Source organism: Eurypyga helias, unplaced genomic scaffold (genome assembly GCF_000690775.1).
Source record: "Eurypyga helias isolate BGI_N326 unplaced genomic scaffold, ASM69077v1 scaffold20050, whole genome shotgun sequence".
NCBI lineage: Eukaryota > Metazoa > Chordata > Aves > Eurypygiformes > Eurypygidae > Eurypyga > Eurypyga helias.
The window spans coordinates 1-17,594 of record NW_010224015.1 but is presented as its reverse complement, the minus strand read 5'-3'; the positions used below and the strand labels follow the sequence as shown (position 1 = coordinate 17,594).

At 38.4% G+C, this 17,594-nt stretch overlaps 1 protein-coding gene across 1 annotated transcript; it reads right to left on the bottom strand.

Moving 5' to 3' along the window:
* Positions 1 to 588: 588 nt before the first annotated feature.
* Positions 589 to 16,898, bottom strand: LOC104516014 (protocadherin Fat 1-like; the record flags this gene model as incomplete). The annotated part of the gene is made up of 11 exons (XM_010160211.1): positions 589 to 1,214; positions 2,140 to 2,175; positions 6,885 to 7,022; positions 7,267 to 7,898; positions 8,190 to 8,300; positions 8,553 to 8,706; positions 9,312 to 9,774; positions 10,370 to 10,527; positions 10,650 to 10,781; positions 11,720 to 12,521; positions 16,701 to 16,898. Coding segments are annotated over 11 exons (3,450 nt in total), but the record flags the coding sequence as incomplete, so codon positions are not given.
* Between the last annotated feature and the right edge of the window lie 696 nt (positions 16,899 to 17,594).

Sequence of the window (17,594 nt, the reverse complement as noted above, 5' to 3'; positions counted from 1 at the left end):
TAACCAACCTATGTACAATTGGAATTGTGTGAATGGTGATTTTTTTTTAATCATGAAATGTCAAAACCTTATTTTTCTGAGGAAATACATACAGTGATGCCCTGATTATAATAAAGTCAGGGTGCTAGTTTTTAATGGCACACTAACACCACTAGTCTCAGTGGAAAACAAATTCACAAAATATCTACAAAATCTAGTTAAAACTGTTAAAATCAAAACTGTACATAAAATTTACAAAGTAGGAGAAAATTAATTGCATTAGAGCTATATAAATATATGCATCATGCTAACATGAAGTGGTATGTGATTTTTTTTTTAACATAGACAACGTAAGTACAAAAAGGATGTTCAGAAATGGCACAGCCCATGGAAATCTTGAAACTGTCTGATTGCAGTAGGTCAGGAAATGGAGACAGGCTGATTTAGTGAAATGAACTGTATGATCCAATGCTGCCATGCCAGTTTAGCTCACTGAAACAAAAGCATTCACTGTGGCTGGGGAAAATAAAAAGAAAATTAAAAAAGCTCTTGAAGGTTGTTCTAGATTTGATAAAGTTTGTTAGAGTCCAGGCACTTTTGTTGAGTGTGTCAGACTTCTGTATGTTGCTGGGAATCGAGTGGAGGATTTTTCACATCTTCGAAATGACCGTCGTCTCCACTCTCATAGTCACTCATCATGACTTCAGACTCCACTTCACAGCACGCTGACACATCAGAGCATGAAGCTGTGGAAGCATACACAGACATGGACATGTTGTCTACAGTGGGTGCTTCAAAGTCTCTATTGTACCCTAATGTGTAAGGAGCATAAGGTTCTCTGTAACCGCTGTTGACACCACTGGTTGTGGTCTGAGGTTCTGACATGTCTGCAGGGTAGTGATGGGGAAGGTACTGGTTAAGGTTAAATCTCTGCCTGCTTCTTGCAGAAGAACCCAAGCTACCTACAGCTGGCATGTCTCTGGGTGGCTGTATTGACTCAAACTGGTCGCTGTATTCTGGTGGTAATGGTGGAAGCTCATCAGGTGCAGGGAAGTCATCAGGTGGAGGTGGAAAATCACTTTCTATGTCATAACCGCCAGGGTAATAGTCTGTATCGATGGCGTTTGGATCCGTGTAGAGGGGAGCTGACTCCTCAACCACTTCGTAATTTGGATACTCTTGAATACCTGGCAACTGAACACTTGGCATCCAGTCTGACGTATCCCAGTGATAACCTGAAAAGTTAATTTATTTAAAGAAAAGTAGTATGAGTATCTTGTCTTCAAGTCAGTCTGACCAGAGAAGTCAACACACGTATTAAGGCAATGCAATCACTGTGATTAGGACGCTACTTGTTAATTCAAGAGCACTTTGCCCCGGTTCCACAAAAGACATTGAACACAACACAACTTTACATTATGCCATGCATTAGAATTTGCGTCATTCACACTTGAACTTTGAAATATTCTCAGACATCTCACCTAACATGGAAGAGCTGTAGGTCACCTATGGAATATGCTGTCACAATACATAATGGTATAGAATTGTTCACTGCATAGCAAAGAGCCAACAGCCTCCCTGGTGCAGCTAAATTCTTAATTGTTTTTAAATAATTACAGTTATGGTGGTAACAGCTGCCTGTTTTCCTTAAGAATGTATTTAGCACGTATAAACCATGCTTTTCTTACATAAAAGAAACAGTTTCTAATTGGTAAAGTATTCAGACCACTTAAAGCGACTTTACCGCCTAACTGAATTGTGAAGTGGATTTCACAAAATGCTGTTAGCTCTACAGTAACTGCCACACCTTTGACTATTAGTAACGACATACCACGTTCAAATACAAGAACAAAACAGGGAAAAAAGTCAAGCTTAATCATGCATAAGTGAACAAACTTCATCCTCTTTGCAAACTCCCCTTGAATAAGTTTGTATACATGTGCTGGAAACTAGATGGAAGCCTAATCTCATTAAAAAATAGTTTTTCTCATCTGAACGCCAAAAAGGAAAATAATACATAATTGTAATAAGGTGCAAATCTAGTAAAGAATAATCACTGCAGACAAATGCACAGCAAGCAACTGATAGTAAGTCTGTGTTAAAACCAAGTATTAACAGAAATACTTTGGTGAACATCAATGAACTGCATGCAGAAGTCACCTCTTGAATTGCTGAGGTCAGGAACAGGAAAAGATTCTTTAGGTGGCAGAATGAGAAGAAAAAGGAGAAAACATCTGTAGTTAGGAATCAAATAGCAGAACCAATGTGAAGATAAACAATGACTGTCACTATGATGTTCATGCTGCTTCTGTCCAGTTTACTTAGCAGTACTAAAGTTGGCCTTTTTTTTTTTCTCCTAGGCCGCTTCTATGTTAGACTTGAACAGCAGAATAGCTACTGAGTTAACGTACAGCCCACGTGGGACATGGCTGTGTAGTGGCAAAATCTACAGCCTCTAGTTTGCTGAAATCCTCTATCTGTAGATTTAGGACTTCTGCTAAAAAAGGTAACAAGACTTGATCTGAAACTTTCTCTTTCCTGGTATTCCCCTTTGTTTTTCCATATAGGGCTGCATCTATGAGGACTTACACTTTCAAGTGTCTCATACAAAGAAGGGAACTCTCCCTCTGCTATCTAGCTTCCAGATACCCTCCTCCATTTGTGCAGCCATCCCAACAACTCACGCTCAGCAGAGAACTGTCCTGTGTTAACTGACAAATATTAAACCTGTGTCTCTTCAGGAACCTACATCTCCATATCAGGTCTGTAAGGATGGGTGATGCCTATCCTATTATCCTATCTTATCCTGAGAATCGGTACTGTTATCTATTCTTGGAAGACTGGAGGGACAGAGGTCGAGTCTTGGTAGGAGGTCCCTTTTTTTTTTAGCTTGTCTAACCCACACAAGAAAAATACTGCCCACACTAAAGATGATACCACTTTGAGATCTGAAACTTTTAAACCACTAGTCTACTTAGAAGAAGACTTCTTCATTTTTCTAGGGAAACTGGGCGCAAAACTAAAGCCAATAGGCAGAATGTGGCACTTTAACTAAGGAATGGGGAGATCTTGGTCCTGTCCTCTTTCTGAGACAAAGACCCTTTAATCTGAAACACAAACTAGAACCTGATGTGCCCATCTTTCTAGGTGACAGTCTGCTAGACTGCAGCTGTATTTCCTCTTGCATTCTGCATTGTTGATTTGCACGGAGTTACAACCTTCCCTGAGGAGCAGTGCAGAGAACACAGGCCTACAACTGCCCTCGGATGAGACTAGCTACAGTTCATGCTTCCAGGACACCTGTCGGACAGAACCACTTGGGGAGACTAAAGGAAAAGACCACTTGTCCCAGAACCTGACCAAGGATCTCTGCTGCTCAAACTGGCACCCTCGAGGGTGTTCAAGAGCAGAACTCTACCTAAGATGCTCTTAAAGGAATGCTTAAGGGTAGAAACTTCCCAGTGTTAAGAAGTAGCTGAGCAGGCCATCTTTAATCTCTCTACAAATATTCTGTAATGCATAAAATATTTATCTTACAGTGACACTAAACCACCAAGCAATACATTCAACTTTGACTTGAGAACTACATCCATATTTCTTTTTTTCTACCAATTAAAATCTTAGAGAAAACCTGAGTAAATTATTAAATATTTCCCCTGATAGATTTTGCCTCTTCTAGAAGTCTTACAATTTTCCCTTTTGTGAGCACAGCGCATTACATTTTTTTAGCACTGAGGACTATGGTCTATAGGTACACATTCATTAAATACTCTTGTGTTAGTTAGAAGTCTTTGCATTGTCTACTTCTTTGTGTGTCTCCATTCATTAGACAGGATGCACTTAAAATAAAATTAATTAAGTAGCTGAAGATTCTCTTTGGCTTGTTATGTTCTTAAAATGGCTTTAAGAAATAGTAAACACATACTGTGGATGTTATTTCAGAAGTAACCTCTGCAGGCTCATGGTCATGGAATTATTCACTTGCACATTACCAGGACTTACAAATCCTTAAAGTCAATTAACAGTTAGCATCTGTATATACTCACTGGCACCTTTATTACCACTATTATTTTTTTAAAGAGTTTGTGTTTTCCAGAATGGTCAGTTCTTAAATGTTAGCAGAAAAGAAATAAAATTCCACTGAAAATGTCTGCTTCTCCTCTAACTTCCAAATACATACTACAAACACACTAAAATATATGTGTGTGTATATACATACACCCAAACATGCCTTTTAGATGCTAGTTGGCCTTAAATCAGTAAGTAACTACTTACACTGACGGGTGTGTATGCCTATGTACTAGGAATCTGATTTTTCTGCTAAAGAGACAGATTGATCTAAGGGAGTATGGATATCAGACTACTCCCATTCTGCTCAGCTGGACAAGGTGCCAACAGATGTGGGTGGGAAAGAACAGGAAGCAGGGGCTGCTGCTTTTTCATCCACAGTAGTGTATATATAATTGCCTTTGATGCTGTCTTAATTCTGCTGGGAGCTTTAGTGTGAATATTTTCAGGAGAGCATGCACCAAGATCTTTTTACGCCAATAAATTTTTTCCCAAGAAATCACACTTGCAAACCTGTCCGTAGGGTAGCAACAGCATACACATGAAAATATCGACAGATATACAATATAAATATATTATTTGCTAAAACTTATCAAAACTCCAAGTAAATAATATTTTATAACTCCCATCTGCTAGGGCTACATTACTAGAAGACAAACGTGCATTATTCTGCCAAAGCAGTAAATAAATATGAAAACTTGTATATACCTTCTTTTTCCACCGAGTCAACAACAGCATTGACAAGGTGTATTACAGTCACTACGGAAGCTTGTAAAAGGTATAAAAGGAGCAAATTAAAACAAACCTATAGTTAGTATCACTTTAAACATCATATAGAAATACAAAAACCACAGTAAAATTGCAGTTCATTTACTATTTTATAGATCAAGGTATGCCTAAACATATGTACACAAGGTGTACATATACATTTACGAACTAGAAAGCAGTTCCATATAATGCATAAAATACATCTCTAAACCTGAATTTTATTCTTGATAAACATGGAAAAGTACTTGTAACTGTTCCTGAAGCAAATTCTGCATGAGCACTAAGTTGCTTCAGTTGTGTTAGAATTTCTGAAATCTTGCCTTAAATGTACCATCATCTGGGCAGCAATAAACTAGGCTTTTCTAAAGGCTTGTGTTGGTCAAATTAAGGAGTATTGCATTAGGCTTCCCCTTCCAGACTGCAAACCTCATACCTCTCCCCCTCGCCCCCCGCCATGGAAGACCAGGGGAAGAAATTTTCACCAAAGTGAACTAAAACAATAGAATATGAAAAATATCTACTGAAAACTTCTGTTGCTGATGTACTTAGGTTGTGTGCGAACACCGGTATCACAGTAAGAATAACAAATTCAGGTTGTGAGGTTGTGACATTCTTATTTAAAAACAACCAAAACTGGTGTATTTTTTATGTCTTCCTTGGTTCCCAAGACACTTTTGGAAGGGAGAAGGATTTACTCTCATAGGGTAGAGTGAGGTAAGCACATGCAATTTATTTGCATGGCTCAGGGATTAAATTTCAAACTAAGAAATTCAGAATCTACCAAAACCAAGGAAGGAACAATATCTATGATGCTACAGCTATTTTTGTTAAAATGATGTATTAATGAGTAATCAATACATGACAAGAAATGTCAGCAAGAACAGGTGAAATGTATGGGATGCAGAGAAGGGGAGAAGAGCATGTACTGCACAACACTTAACACCACAGGAAAAAAGCTGAAAGCTGGTACCAGGCCTATTGATCAAATGATGGGCGCTGTATGCATACCATTTTACTTTCACCAAGCATTAACACAGATCTTTCTTTTCATGCTGTTAAGAACAAACCACTCTACTTCGCTGAGAAGCAGAATGTTCTTTATTCCTAAGCTAAAGGAATTTCAAATTCTTTTTTACCATACAGAGACAAAAGCAGAAATTGGAATAAAGAGGCAAAACACCTTAACTTAGTGAATTAAGTTATGAGACAACTGTAGCTTTGTCCAATCAGTCTGAAATGTTTGTGAATACACAGATGCATTCATATCAACTGTAAAAAGCATCTGTCATCACAATGGAAAAGTAAACGCCTTCCAATTAATAATAATAAAACCCACAAATATGTATGCTGATTATATTTTGATGGACTGGAGTTTTGCTCAAAATTTGTATTTTTATATTAGCTTTTTCCATTGTATGATTTTTTTTTTAAATAAATTCATTCTAATCATGGTGAAAGCCAAACACACTGTTCTACTGTAACAAAATTCCTTTTTGTGCAGCTTCCTTCATTACTAAAGTAATCAAACTTACAAGCAGTCCCTTAAACTCTGCTCTCACTCAGAACTGATCTGATCCATATGGGAGCTGAGGTCGCAGCAAGAAAAAGAGAAGGAAACAAATGAAACTGTAACACCAGAAAGCTTTTTACTGAGAGCTGAATGTCAAAAGCGAAAAGTTGTATTTGCACAGAGGCCGTTTTTTAAATTCACTGCATTCTTGTATAAGGTGAATAGAAGAGTTTCTCAAATTTGAACACACTTTTAACACCTTTTAAACACAAGGCCCTGAACACCTTGTGCTGCATTTCCACTGTTAATATTCTTGCAGTGAAATAATTTTATATATAATTTTAAGGCAAAGTAAGTAACATGAGGTGTAAGACAGGCAAAATACTTTAAAAAAATTAACATATCTGGGTATTAACCTAAGTAAATACAGATATATATTAAATAAGCCACTATTTAATATATATTCGAAATATGTGAGTCCTATTGAGACTAAGATACAGATGCAAAGACAGAACAAATGAATGCAAGCAGCAGTACAGAGTGATTGCAGTTTACATACCATTGTCATCACATGATTCAGACTGGAAGGAGCTGAGAGACTGGACCTCAGACATGCTTTCTCTAGCACTGTAAGGATGGGAGTTCTTTTCATCCAGAGGCTTTTTTGCAAGGCAGGGGTCAAGATCTACTACTTTAGCTGAAAGAAAAGGTTTCAAGTGAGACAATAAAGAGATTATTAGGAGTTAATAAAATTTAAGGCTGAGTTCTACATATTTTTACAAAACTTTGACAGAGCACGAAGCCCGAGCAGACTCACACCCCAGTGAAGTCCTAATGCTTTTTGTACCCTGACAGGCATAGACAGAGACTTTGCACTCATATTAAAATTGTACCAGCACACACCTTTATCAGAAAGGTAATAAAATAAGAACATTTCTTACTGTCATAGTCAAAATCCCAGCTGGGTTTCTGTATTGAATCACTGTCGGAAGGAGGGTTGGAGGGAGGTGGAGGTGGCAAATTTGGTGCTACGCTGCAAACAGCTACAGCTTTCCGGTGACCATGTACAGAATCTGGGTTAAAAGTACTAAACTCTGGGTGCTCGGGGATAGCAGACCCCTCAAAAGAATTCCTATCAAGATTGTTCCTGGAGTCGCTTGGAATGCTTGGAGTGTACGAAATGGGACGAACAGGAACCTGCGGTGGGATGTCAGAATAAACGTTCTTATTCAATTTTGCATCAAAATAAGGTCTTTGTAAGAAAGCTGTTGTAGCTCCCAGTTGCTTGTCTTCAGGTTCTGGCTGGTGCTTTTTCTTTCTACTGACCACTTTGCGGCAAACAACAAAAATTACAACTAATAAGAATATTCCTGCGATGAAAACAATAATTCCAATCACTTCGGCTAAGCTAATGTTCCAAGACGTTGAAACATATTTGTTAAGAACCATGTCTGTGCAGTGTTTTCCTCCAAATCCACGGCTACAGTTGCAGTGATAGGAACCATAAGTATTCTCACAGAGGGCACCGTTAAGACACGGGTTTTCTACACATTCATCCACATCAGTCAGGCACCTACCAGAAACAGCAGAGCAATGATGGTTAGTTTACATCAGTAGTCTTTGCTGTAGTCTCCCTGTTCTCAGCAGTTCTAGATATATTGAAGATACAGTATTGTACACAGATTCAGCATGGAAGAGACCTTCAGAGGTCATCTAGTCCAACCCCCTTGGCCAGAGCAGGAACACCTAGAGTACCCTACCAGGCAATTTCCTATTTTATCAACGTGACAGATTTCAACCAGTTTGATCTCTTAACCGTTAAGTAATACTGTTAAAAATTCAATACGTGTGGAACACTACCTACCTTTCTCCACGAAAGCCTGCTTCACACTCACAAACAGGTCCATCCAAACTGTCAATACACTTGCCACTGTTCTTACAAGGATTGTCTTTGCAATATGGACCCAGCTGGCACCTGCACAGCCGAAAAAACAGAAGGGGGGAAAAAAAAGGCACATGAATGAACCATTACCTTACGGCAAACGAGCATGTAGTGTGGGAATTAGGGCTGTAAGATAGGGGCTGGCATTAACTTCAGCTAACTCCAGTGGGTTTCAAAGTCTGAGCTTTAAGTAGGAAACAGATAAAAAAGAAAACAGAGGAAGTGTTACATTTACAGCCTATTCTCTAAGGGGTTTAATTGGTACAATAAACCACACCAACATACCTTTGGCCTGTATATTGTCCTCGGCACTGGCAGATAAAATCATCACTGACCGGGATGCAAGTACCACCATAAAGGCAGGGGTTGGAAGCACATGGGTTGACACTTACGTCGCAGTGAGTTCCCATAAACAAAGGCGCACACTTGCAGTAGTAACCTGAAAACAGATACAGTCTTTCTGAAAGACACACATGGCTTAACTGGATTTAAGATAAAATCCTCCCTGTCCACTTACGGATTTAAGATAAAATTCTCTCTGCCCACCTACCTGCTCAGAGAGAGGCAGGATGGGAAGAAATAGAAATATTTTTATCAAAAGATGAAGGGAAGTCTAACAGTAAGGTTTGTTTTGAATCTGATTGAAAGGTAACTTCCATTTCTCTCGCAAAACTCGAGCCTGCCACATCAATTTCAGAATTTTTAAAGGAAGATTCTGAAGTAGGCAGTTCAGAGGACAGACCTCAGATGTTGACACAGAAGATTGTGACTTTTGTGATAAGTGACTTTTTCTGTATGGACTTAATGAGTATTGTGAGCAAATAAAGAAGACCCCACTATATCTGATGGGCTTTTCCTATTTCATACCCCAAGGAACTGCGTCTAAAACACAGGCAGACACAGGCTGCCTACCTGCTCAACAACCAGCCTTCTACAACTCTCTGGGAAAGTGAGAATTATTCACAAAGTTCTTTAGTCCTTCAAGGCAGGGAAGAGGAAAAGCAGTTTTGAAAACTTAGCACAGAAGAATGTAGCACAGCTTACCTCCATTTGACAGCGCGTTGCAGATGCCTCCATTCTGACACGGGCTGCTTGAACAACCTTCTGTGGCAGTCAGTAAGCATCCAGGAGTCACATCTACAGATTCTTCCATGTGTGCATAATTTCGTGGCTTACTGTTTAGGGGCAGCTCTTGGCCATTAAGTACAACAGAATCCATACAGCCTCTGAAACCATTGCTAACCTGAGGACTTCTACCGTGTCTTGCACCTTGCTGCCGAATATGGCCACCAAAAAACACATGATTATCTAGGTTTAGTGTCCTGAGCGTTCCAGGAGCAGTACCAGATGCAGTATGCACCCGATCCAGAACAAGTCGCGCGTAATTTCCGTCCACTTCGAGAGATACTGAATGCCACTGGCCATCGTTAATCTGAATACTCTGAACGGAGACAATCCCAGGTCCGCTGCCACAATCAAATTTATACTGCAGCCTTCCATGGTGAATCTGCGGAGCAAGGCCACAACATCAACAAATGGTCTGCAGGCTTGAAGAGTATAAAATACTGATGCCTATAAAAGTTTATGTTTGCTGAAGAGACAGGATGATGGTGGTGTTCATAAAAGGTAGTTTAATAACACTGTATTCCGAACAGTCACCGTGGTTGTGACTCATTCTATATGGTTCTTTTAATTAAAATGCATAATTTGTACACTTTTTCCTCCTGTAAAGAAGTCACGGATCAGCATAAAAAGATTACAATACTTCAAGACCTTTTATCTCGTGCTTTAAGTGACTTTTTGTGTATGGACTTAATGAGTCTTATGAGCAAATAAATTTGAATTCATTATTTAAAATCAGTAATTCATCATTGTGTAGACTTTCTTTGGTTTTTTGGTCTTATTTTTAAAACATTAAAGAACACTATTTCATTTTACGTTAAAAAAAAACATATGTCGCTTGGATGTATAAAACACTCTACCTTGAAGGTAATTCTCAATTACAACAGTTCTTCAGAGATCTTTTCATTTGGCACAAAATACAGTAAGAAGGTGGTAAGAAGAAAAGAGAAAGAGATATGCACTAGGAGATTTTAATATACCTCTAAGATACTGTAGTCTGTTCCTCGAGCATACATAACAACTGCATGAGCAGAGTAAGTTCTAAGTCTCATTGTCAGCTTCATTTCCTCTTTGTTCTCGCTTTCCATGAGACGATATTTCACATAGCTGCTCCCAGTAAATGTGACAGCAGAGCCAGCTGATGCTTAGGAATACAGGAAAGCATAAAATGAGGTTAACACAGGACTAGAATCAAATTTGTGTTAGGAAAGTAATATGGTTTTAAGCAGATTTTTTTTTGAGAGAGAATTAATTTCTTACCAGGGCACTGTCCAGCTTTGCTCTCTTGGCAAACACAGGTGTATTTTCCTTCCTTTGGATCTCCTAAACATTCACTACCTTCAGGGCATGGGTTTCCTTCACACACACTATTCACCAGGGGGCATTTCCCTTCTGTAAATCAAAATACATTATTTCTCTTCTGTTGGTGGTAATGATGTTTTCTGAAAAGGAACACTTAACTACAGTAGCTGAAAGCAACCCAAATGATGTTCCTAACTATCAGACAAGGAAGTGAAGTAACAGTTATGAGACAACACTGGCCCAAACACAGACTAGATGGCATATATAGTGGCTGATGTTCTTAGTTATCTTGATTACTCAATTAAATTGGTAAAATTTGGAAAGTGTTTTTGCAGTTTGTGGTTTATGGTTTCCCATTACTATCACACACCATTAAAAAAAAAAGTAGATATTCAACATGGACAGAGTGGGTTGGGGAGAGCAGAAGAGTGTGTCTGTGTTTCAGACGGAAAAGGAACGAGCTTTAAATTTTTACTTAAGATGTGCAAGTTCACTTAGCAATATTAAGTCATGATTTTTAAAAGTAATGTTTTTTTCCTCAGAGCTAAAACCAAATGAATCTTCTGTTATAAATCTGTATACTTATATGTAACTTAATATTAATTTCCCAGTTCACCCTATCATTTCCAGCCAAGTATGGAAGCCATTTGGGCTATTCCTCTAAGCAGAAACCAGGAAGTATCCAGGTACTTTGCAAGAACTTACCTTCATGCATACAAGACTGAAAATGGTTGGGAATTTAAAACAGGCAACAAAAAAAGGAACTTCTTTCATAAGATGGAAAATGAAGGTGCAACTATATAAAAATAAAAAAAATCCCCCCCCTAAGCTTATATTATGTAAACTATTACAAGTGAGATAATGAGACAAGAAGGAATTACTCCTTACTCTGAGTAAGATTAGGCAGTGAGGGTTACAGGACATTCTTAATCTTGTCCTGTAATATAAATTTTCCCCTGTGGATTATGGCTGTTCAAAATGAGAACAATCTTTTCCAAGGATACAGTTTTCCTTACTGCTTTTCTTACCTTTACAAAGACAAACTGCTGTCCTATGATGACGGGGAGTGACAAAACTCAACCTGGCTGTGCTGTGGGTTGACATGATGTTCTCATCCACTGTTACTTTTTCTTCACAAAATTTCAAAGGGCAATCCAGGCCTGCGCAAAGCTTATGGAAAACATCAATTATCCGGACACCTAAAATCTCCTCTAGGTCAGGCACAGTTGAGTTTATCTTGTGGAGCAGAACTCTCATTGGGTGCTGAGAGTTACCAGACTTTTCAATATTCAGGAGGACATCAAGATTTGAAGGAGGATCAGAAGGCTGCAAACTAACAATCTGGATGTCATTTCTCCTCACACCCAAGATGTTTCTTAAAGCTCTCTGGAAATTGCGCCAGTAGTCGCCGATGAATTCTTCGGGGGCAAGGTTTGCAAAGCGTATTGCAATGCTGTGATTCAGTAAATCTTGAGTGATTTGTCTGATGTGTACAGTAATGTCAGCTGCGGTTGTAAATTTCCCATCTGTAACGGTGACGTTTAGGAGGTACTGTCCTACGTCTAACTTTTTATGTGCAATTAGTTTGCCGCCAGTACTGGACACAGAGAACAAGGATTCCATTTTGGGGTCGAGGCTGTACGTCAAAGTATCATAAACATCTTGATCGGTTGCATGAATTTTTCCAATGACACCACCTGAATATTCTTCCCCAAAGGCTGTGATAAAGATTTCTAGAGGCAGAATTGCTGGAGAATAAATGCTTTCCTCAATAACTCCAATATCAATGTAAGTCAAAGATGACAACGGAGGTTTTCCATTATCTGCCACCTAAAGGAAGATGAGGATAGAGTTAGATTTTTGCCTTATTCCCAATTCTACTGTAGATATTTGTATTGTGTACACTAGACTTGTATCTTTCTAAATAAAAAAATCCCTACAGGAAAATGCTTTATGAAAATTTCATAACACAGGTCCTGACATAAAAGGTAATACTGAAAATTTTAAAAGCTTATACAAGCAGGCACACGCAAACATGTTTTCACTTCTTCCAAGATTAAAAGGCTACAGTGCTCTTAATACCTGGAAATGCCAGGAAGCTACTAACACTTCTAGCAAATACGGAGGAAATGCACAGTAGCTGATTTCAAACAGCAGATGGTGCTTGAAGATTTTTATTTCAAGCATGGAAACACATTACAAACTTGAAATGAGTCATGCACTAGAAATTTACAACACGCTTCACCACAGTTATTAGGAGGTACTTCAAAAAGAAAACCAGACATGTAGAAAGTTACAATTAAATTATGTTTTCATTCATGATTTGTGATCATGGAGAGGAAGAAAAAAAACACGCACCTAGAGTGCTCTTCCCTTCAAACAACTAATTATCTTTAAGAGAATCAGCCTAATTCAATTTTAAGGCCCTTTAAACATGTCCCTTGTCCTCCACCCCTTTATGACAAAAGCATACATTGTCACTGTATGAAGAGGGGACAAAAAAGTGAGAAAAGAGCATTCCCCCTTGTGTTCTTTCTTTTTATTTCTCAAGTTCTTTTTTTCTCATCTACCTTTTTTCCCAGAGCTCTTTCCCAGTTACTGAAAGTGAGACTAAAGAAAGGGGCAAAGAAAAATTGGAGAGTTGTGGAGGGACAGAAGGGATACACAGGGCTCCGAGGTAGAAAATACCCTGCATTGTTCTGAAGACTTTACAGTAATTTTACAATGACTACAGGTCGTTGGTACACTTGGAAGATCTATTCAGAGAAGCTGCTTCTGATTTTTTTATACAAATTTAAGCAAAAGAGGGAAACCTCCAGGCACAAGATCATCCGTGGATGTGCACATAATAGTGGCATTTTTAAAAGGTAATGCATGTCTCGCAGAACTAAATGTCTCCACTTGTTAACTCCAAAAGACAGGCATGGCTAGAAACTTGCCCTCTAGTTACCCGAACATAAATAACGACAGAGAGCCAGCTCAAGTTGGCAAAGTTTTGTTTTGCCTAGATTTCTGCCTGGAAACAAGACAAAGGCGGCAGTTCAGCTACAAGAGAAATGCCCAAGGGAAGCAAGAAAGGGCTATAAAACAAACAGGCAAGCAAAATGATAACGAATGGACAGCAAGTAGGAAAGAAGAGCCCCAGGAGACATGATTTTGCAATAGTGCAGATATTTAAGAATCTGCTGTAGTTTTAAACTAAGGACTTCAGAGAGTGGCACAAAGGACTTGTATGACTCATAGCTGAAGATTTCACACACTAATGCTGCGAGACATTTGTTAATGGATAATCTATTTCCTTTGGAGAGAGGGAAAGCAAATGTGAGTGGCATGCACACATAGGTGGCTGTTGGGGAAAAAAAATATAATCCTTATTTCTATTAAAACCACAAAAGTAAAGCAAAAGAAAGGCTCTTGCTCAGTAAAGTTTTTTTGGTGGTAGTGGGTATGTGGGGTGTGTATGGGAGATTTTTTTGGTGGTGACTGTTTTTTTTGTTTTGTTTTGTTTTTTTTTTCCAAATTAAAATATGTCTGTAACATAAGGAGACCTCTGCCTCAGCAATGTATTCAGAAAGCAACTACAGTGAAAGCTGTCACTACTGAAAAGCACAGCAGTGAAGGTCAGTTAAAAAACTAAACGAGTATCAAGAGATCATACACAGCCATTGACTTGTGAGCTGCAAGATGAAAGTGCAGAAATGGAAGACAGTGTAAACTTGAGAAGATGTCTTCCTACAGTCTTTGAAAAATCTTTCTTTTAAATGAACAGGGGAAGAATATTTTCCCACAAAAGTCATGTATCTATTTTTGTGTATCACTGGAACAGAAGTCTTGTGATACAGAAATGTTAGTTTTAGACTTAGATGCCTTCATACTCATGTATAGTGACTCACTAAGGAGAAGATAATAGCAAATTATAGGACTTTGTCTATTTAAAAAAACCAAACTATCATACTATAAAATGACAAAAGGCAAATAAAAGACAGTGACATATTTCCAGAATCCACGCAGAGAACTTGTAAATCAAGGGATTAGACAGTTACAAAATACTGAGATTGGGTAGTACAGCACACACAAAATGCACATTAGTATAGTCTGCTTTAATGATTCACAATCTCTGAGAAGCCTTTGTTCTAAATGAGTACATTTGTTTTAACACACTTGTTTAGCTGCTGGATACCGTTAAAATAGCCCTTATTCATTCCCTAGAAAAAAGGCACTTTTCAAGTGCTGTGCTAAAGAGAAGATAGCTGGAGTACTGACAGGCTGTTTACAAGCATCCTGCAGCCTAGGAAGTGGCTTGGAAATGAAAGAATTGCAGGATTCCAGCCAGAGGAAGGTGTTAGATAGGTGTCTCACACTTAAGCAAAGGCAGGCACATTAGGAAGGGCCAAAGGTGCAGCTAAATCATGAAACGTGACAAAGACGGTGTAACAGTCTAACAGAACAGACTTAATTGCCTGTGCATGCGTTCATAGGGATATATTTTAGAAGCAAAATACATAGACATTAGTTACTGCTTAGAGAAAACATAAAATAAACCATATGAATCTTCTATTACCCTGACTGCATGTACAGGAAAAATATTGCTGGTTCTTCTTTCCTCAACAAAAATGTGACTTTGGGGAAGCGGTATGGAACTGTGTGACAAAGCCCAGCTCTACTGCTGTTTCGGACTCATGCAGCCTAGCAAGGCCAACAGAGCCACCAATTAGGTACCCTGAAGGCTAACCTGTCCCACCACTAATTAGCAGATCACTACGGAGACAAAAATGCCTAACAGAGGAATGGTACACCTCGCTGTCCCCATTTATTCTCAATTCTTAAACCCTAAACTAAACTACATTTTAATGGAACCTTTATCTATGCTGGTTCTTATAGTGATGGCTCCTGATAATGTGTTTTAGTGACTCAACCAGCAAATGACAGTACCTGTGGGAATTTTTCTTCCTTCCCCAGAGAAGGGAGATAGACTTTGTGTAAATACATAACATACAGACAGTACTGCTCTAAAACTCTGCAAGTGCACGTTTACTCAGAAATTGTCTGAAATAGTGTGTATGAGAATAATTTGAAGATTGAAAGAAATTCTTCATGTAAAAATAAAGGTAAGAATTTTTCTTAAAATACAAATCTGGAAATTAAGTTTAAGAATTAAGGACAGCTACTTTTAGCCTACGAATTTAAAGTCCCCTGTCCATAGCTGTTTGATTTATAACTGAATTAAAAAAGACTGGATAAGATTTAAAAAACTAGCTTGAACTTTTCTTACATTAGGTTACAAAAAAAGTATTTTAGAGAACTTAACTATGTTAATGTAAGTGGGATTTTTGTACATGGTCTGGTCTTCTTGCACAGCAATGGCAAACGTAGGCATATATTATAGCATTTCAGGGTCATTTTTGAGTATTATGCCATGCATTCCACTGCAAGATTCTGAGATCTCCAAGTACAGCACTGCAAGTTTCAATGCTACAACAAAGGTCCACTGATCTGGTTTTCCAAATTTAAAAAAAGATGTTTGCAAGTAATATTGGAAAAGAGTGTGGCAGTACAGAAAAATATTTTAGTACTGTCATGAAGTGCAACTTTCAATATTCCCGTTTCCATCATATCGGTGTAGTCTAGCTCACAGCTTCAAGGCTCAAAGCAAGTGGCAAGAAGCAATAGTAGGTAGTTCAAGGGACCTTTCCCCTGCTGGCTTTCCCAGCATCCTGCATGAAAGGCAAAAGGCTTATCAAGACCCAGCTAAAATTTCACTTACACCTTACCCTTACTGTGAGTTTAATTAGTGTTACACCTCTGTAGATTACCATTTAAACCAACAGACGTTGTCTCCGAAGACGTCACCTCAAGGGACATGCCTCAAGTGACTACTTGGCATGTCAAGACCTTGTAACAGAAAGGCAAGGAGTAGGCAGGAAAAAGTGGTGGATTGGGTATGAGTGGGAAAAGTTAAGTAAATACTTACACTAATAACACAAAACAGCTAGAGGTAGCATATCCTACCTTAACATGAAGTAAATAGTGATCCTTCACTTTGCGATTCAGTGCAGCAGTTGTTGTCAGTACTCCCTGCTGGTTAATCTGAAAAGCATTCTCTTCATTTCCACTCAAGATGGTGAAGAGAAAAGGAGGGCCATTGTGAGAAGAATCCTTGTCTGTCACCACAAGCTGTAGCACGCTAAATCCAACAGGCTTATTTTCCTATAAATGCATGATACAATTACATTGGTTTTGTTATAACTGAGGATACAGCCTGACGTTGATTTCTTTTTCACAGATGAAGAAAAATAATCAAATTACTGCTAATGAGGTAATCAGTATAAAAGTAATCAAAATGACAATATTGTTTAAAGAAAAATACTACTCTCTGAGAATAACAATGGAAACAATGAAAGGAGAAAAGCAGTAAACTCTGGGTTTTTTAAACTTTGTCTTACATTTCAAGTTTCAAGCTGCTCAGCCTTGAAACTTTAAATTTTCCACTTTTGGTTTGAATTAAGATTACTGTAGATTAATTACCAAGTCATCAAAGACTTCAAATTTAGCTAAAACACATGTTAAGAATAACCCAACGCCTCTTTGGGATGACTAGAAAAACACACTCCTCCATCTGACCCCTCGTGTCCCTAATTAGTGTTCTGACTACAGTTATGGCTGCTACTGCCACAGGCCAGTGAAAATAATGAAATCCAGATTTTGGAATTCGCATCATAAAATCCCTTCAGGTTTGCATCACATGGATGCTTGAGGTTTCACAGACACTTCATATGGTATCTGATACAGACACACCACCTTATCTAACACTTGAAACAGCTCTCCCAGAACAATTGTGCTACACTGTACTGACAAGAATTTTTACATGTATACACATTGTAAATGCAAAAAAAAAAAAAAAAA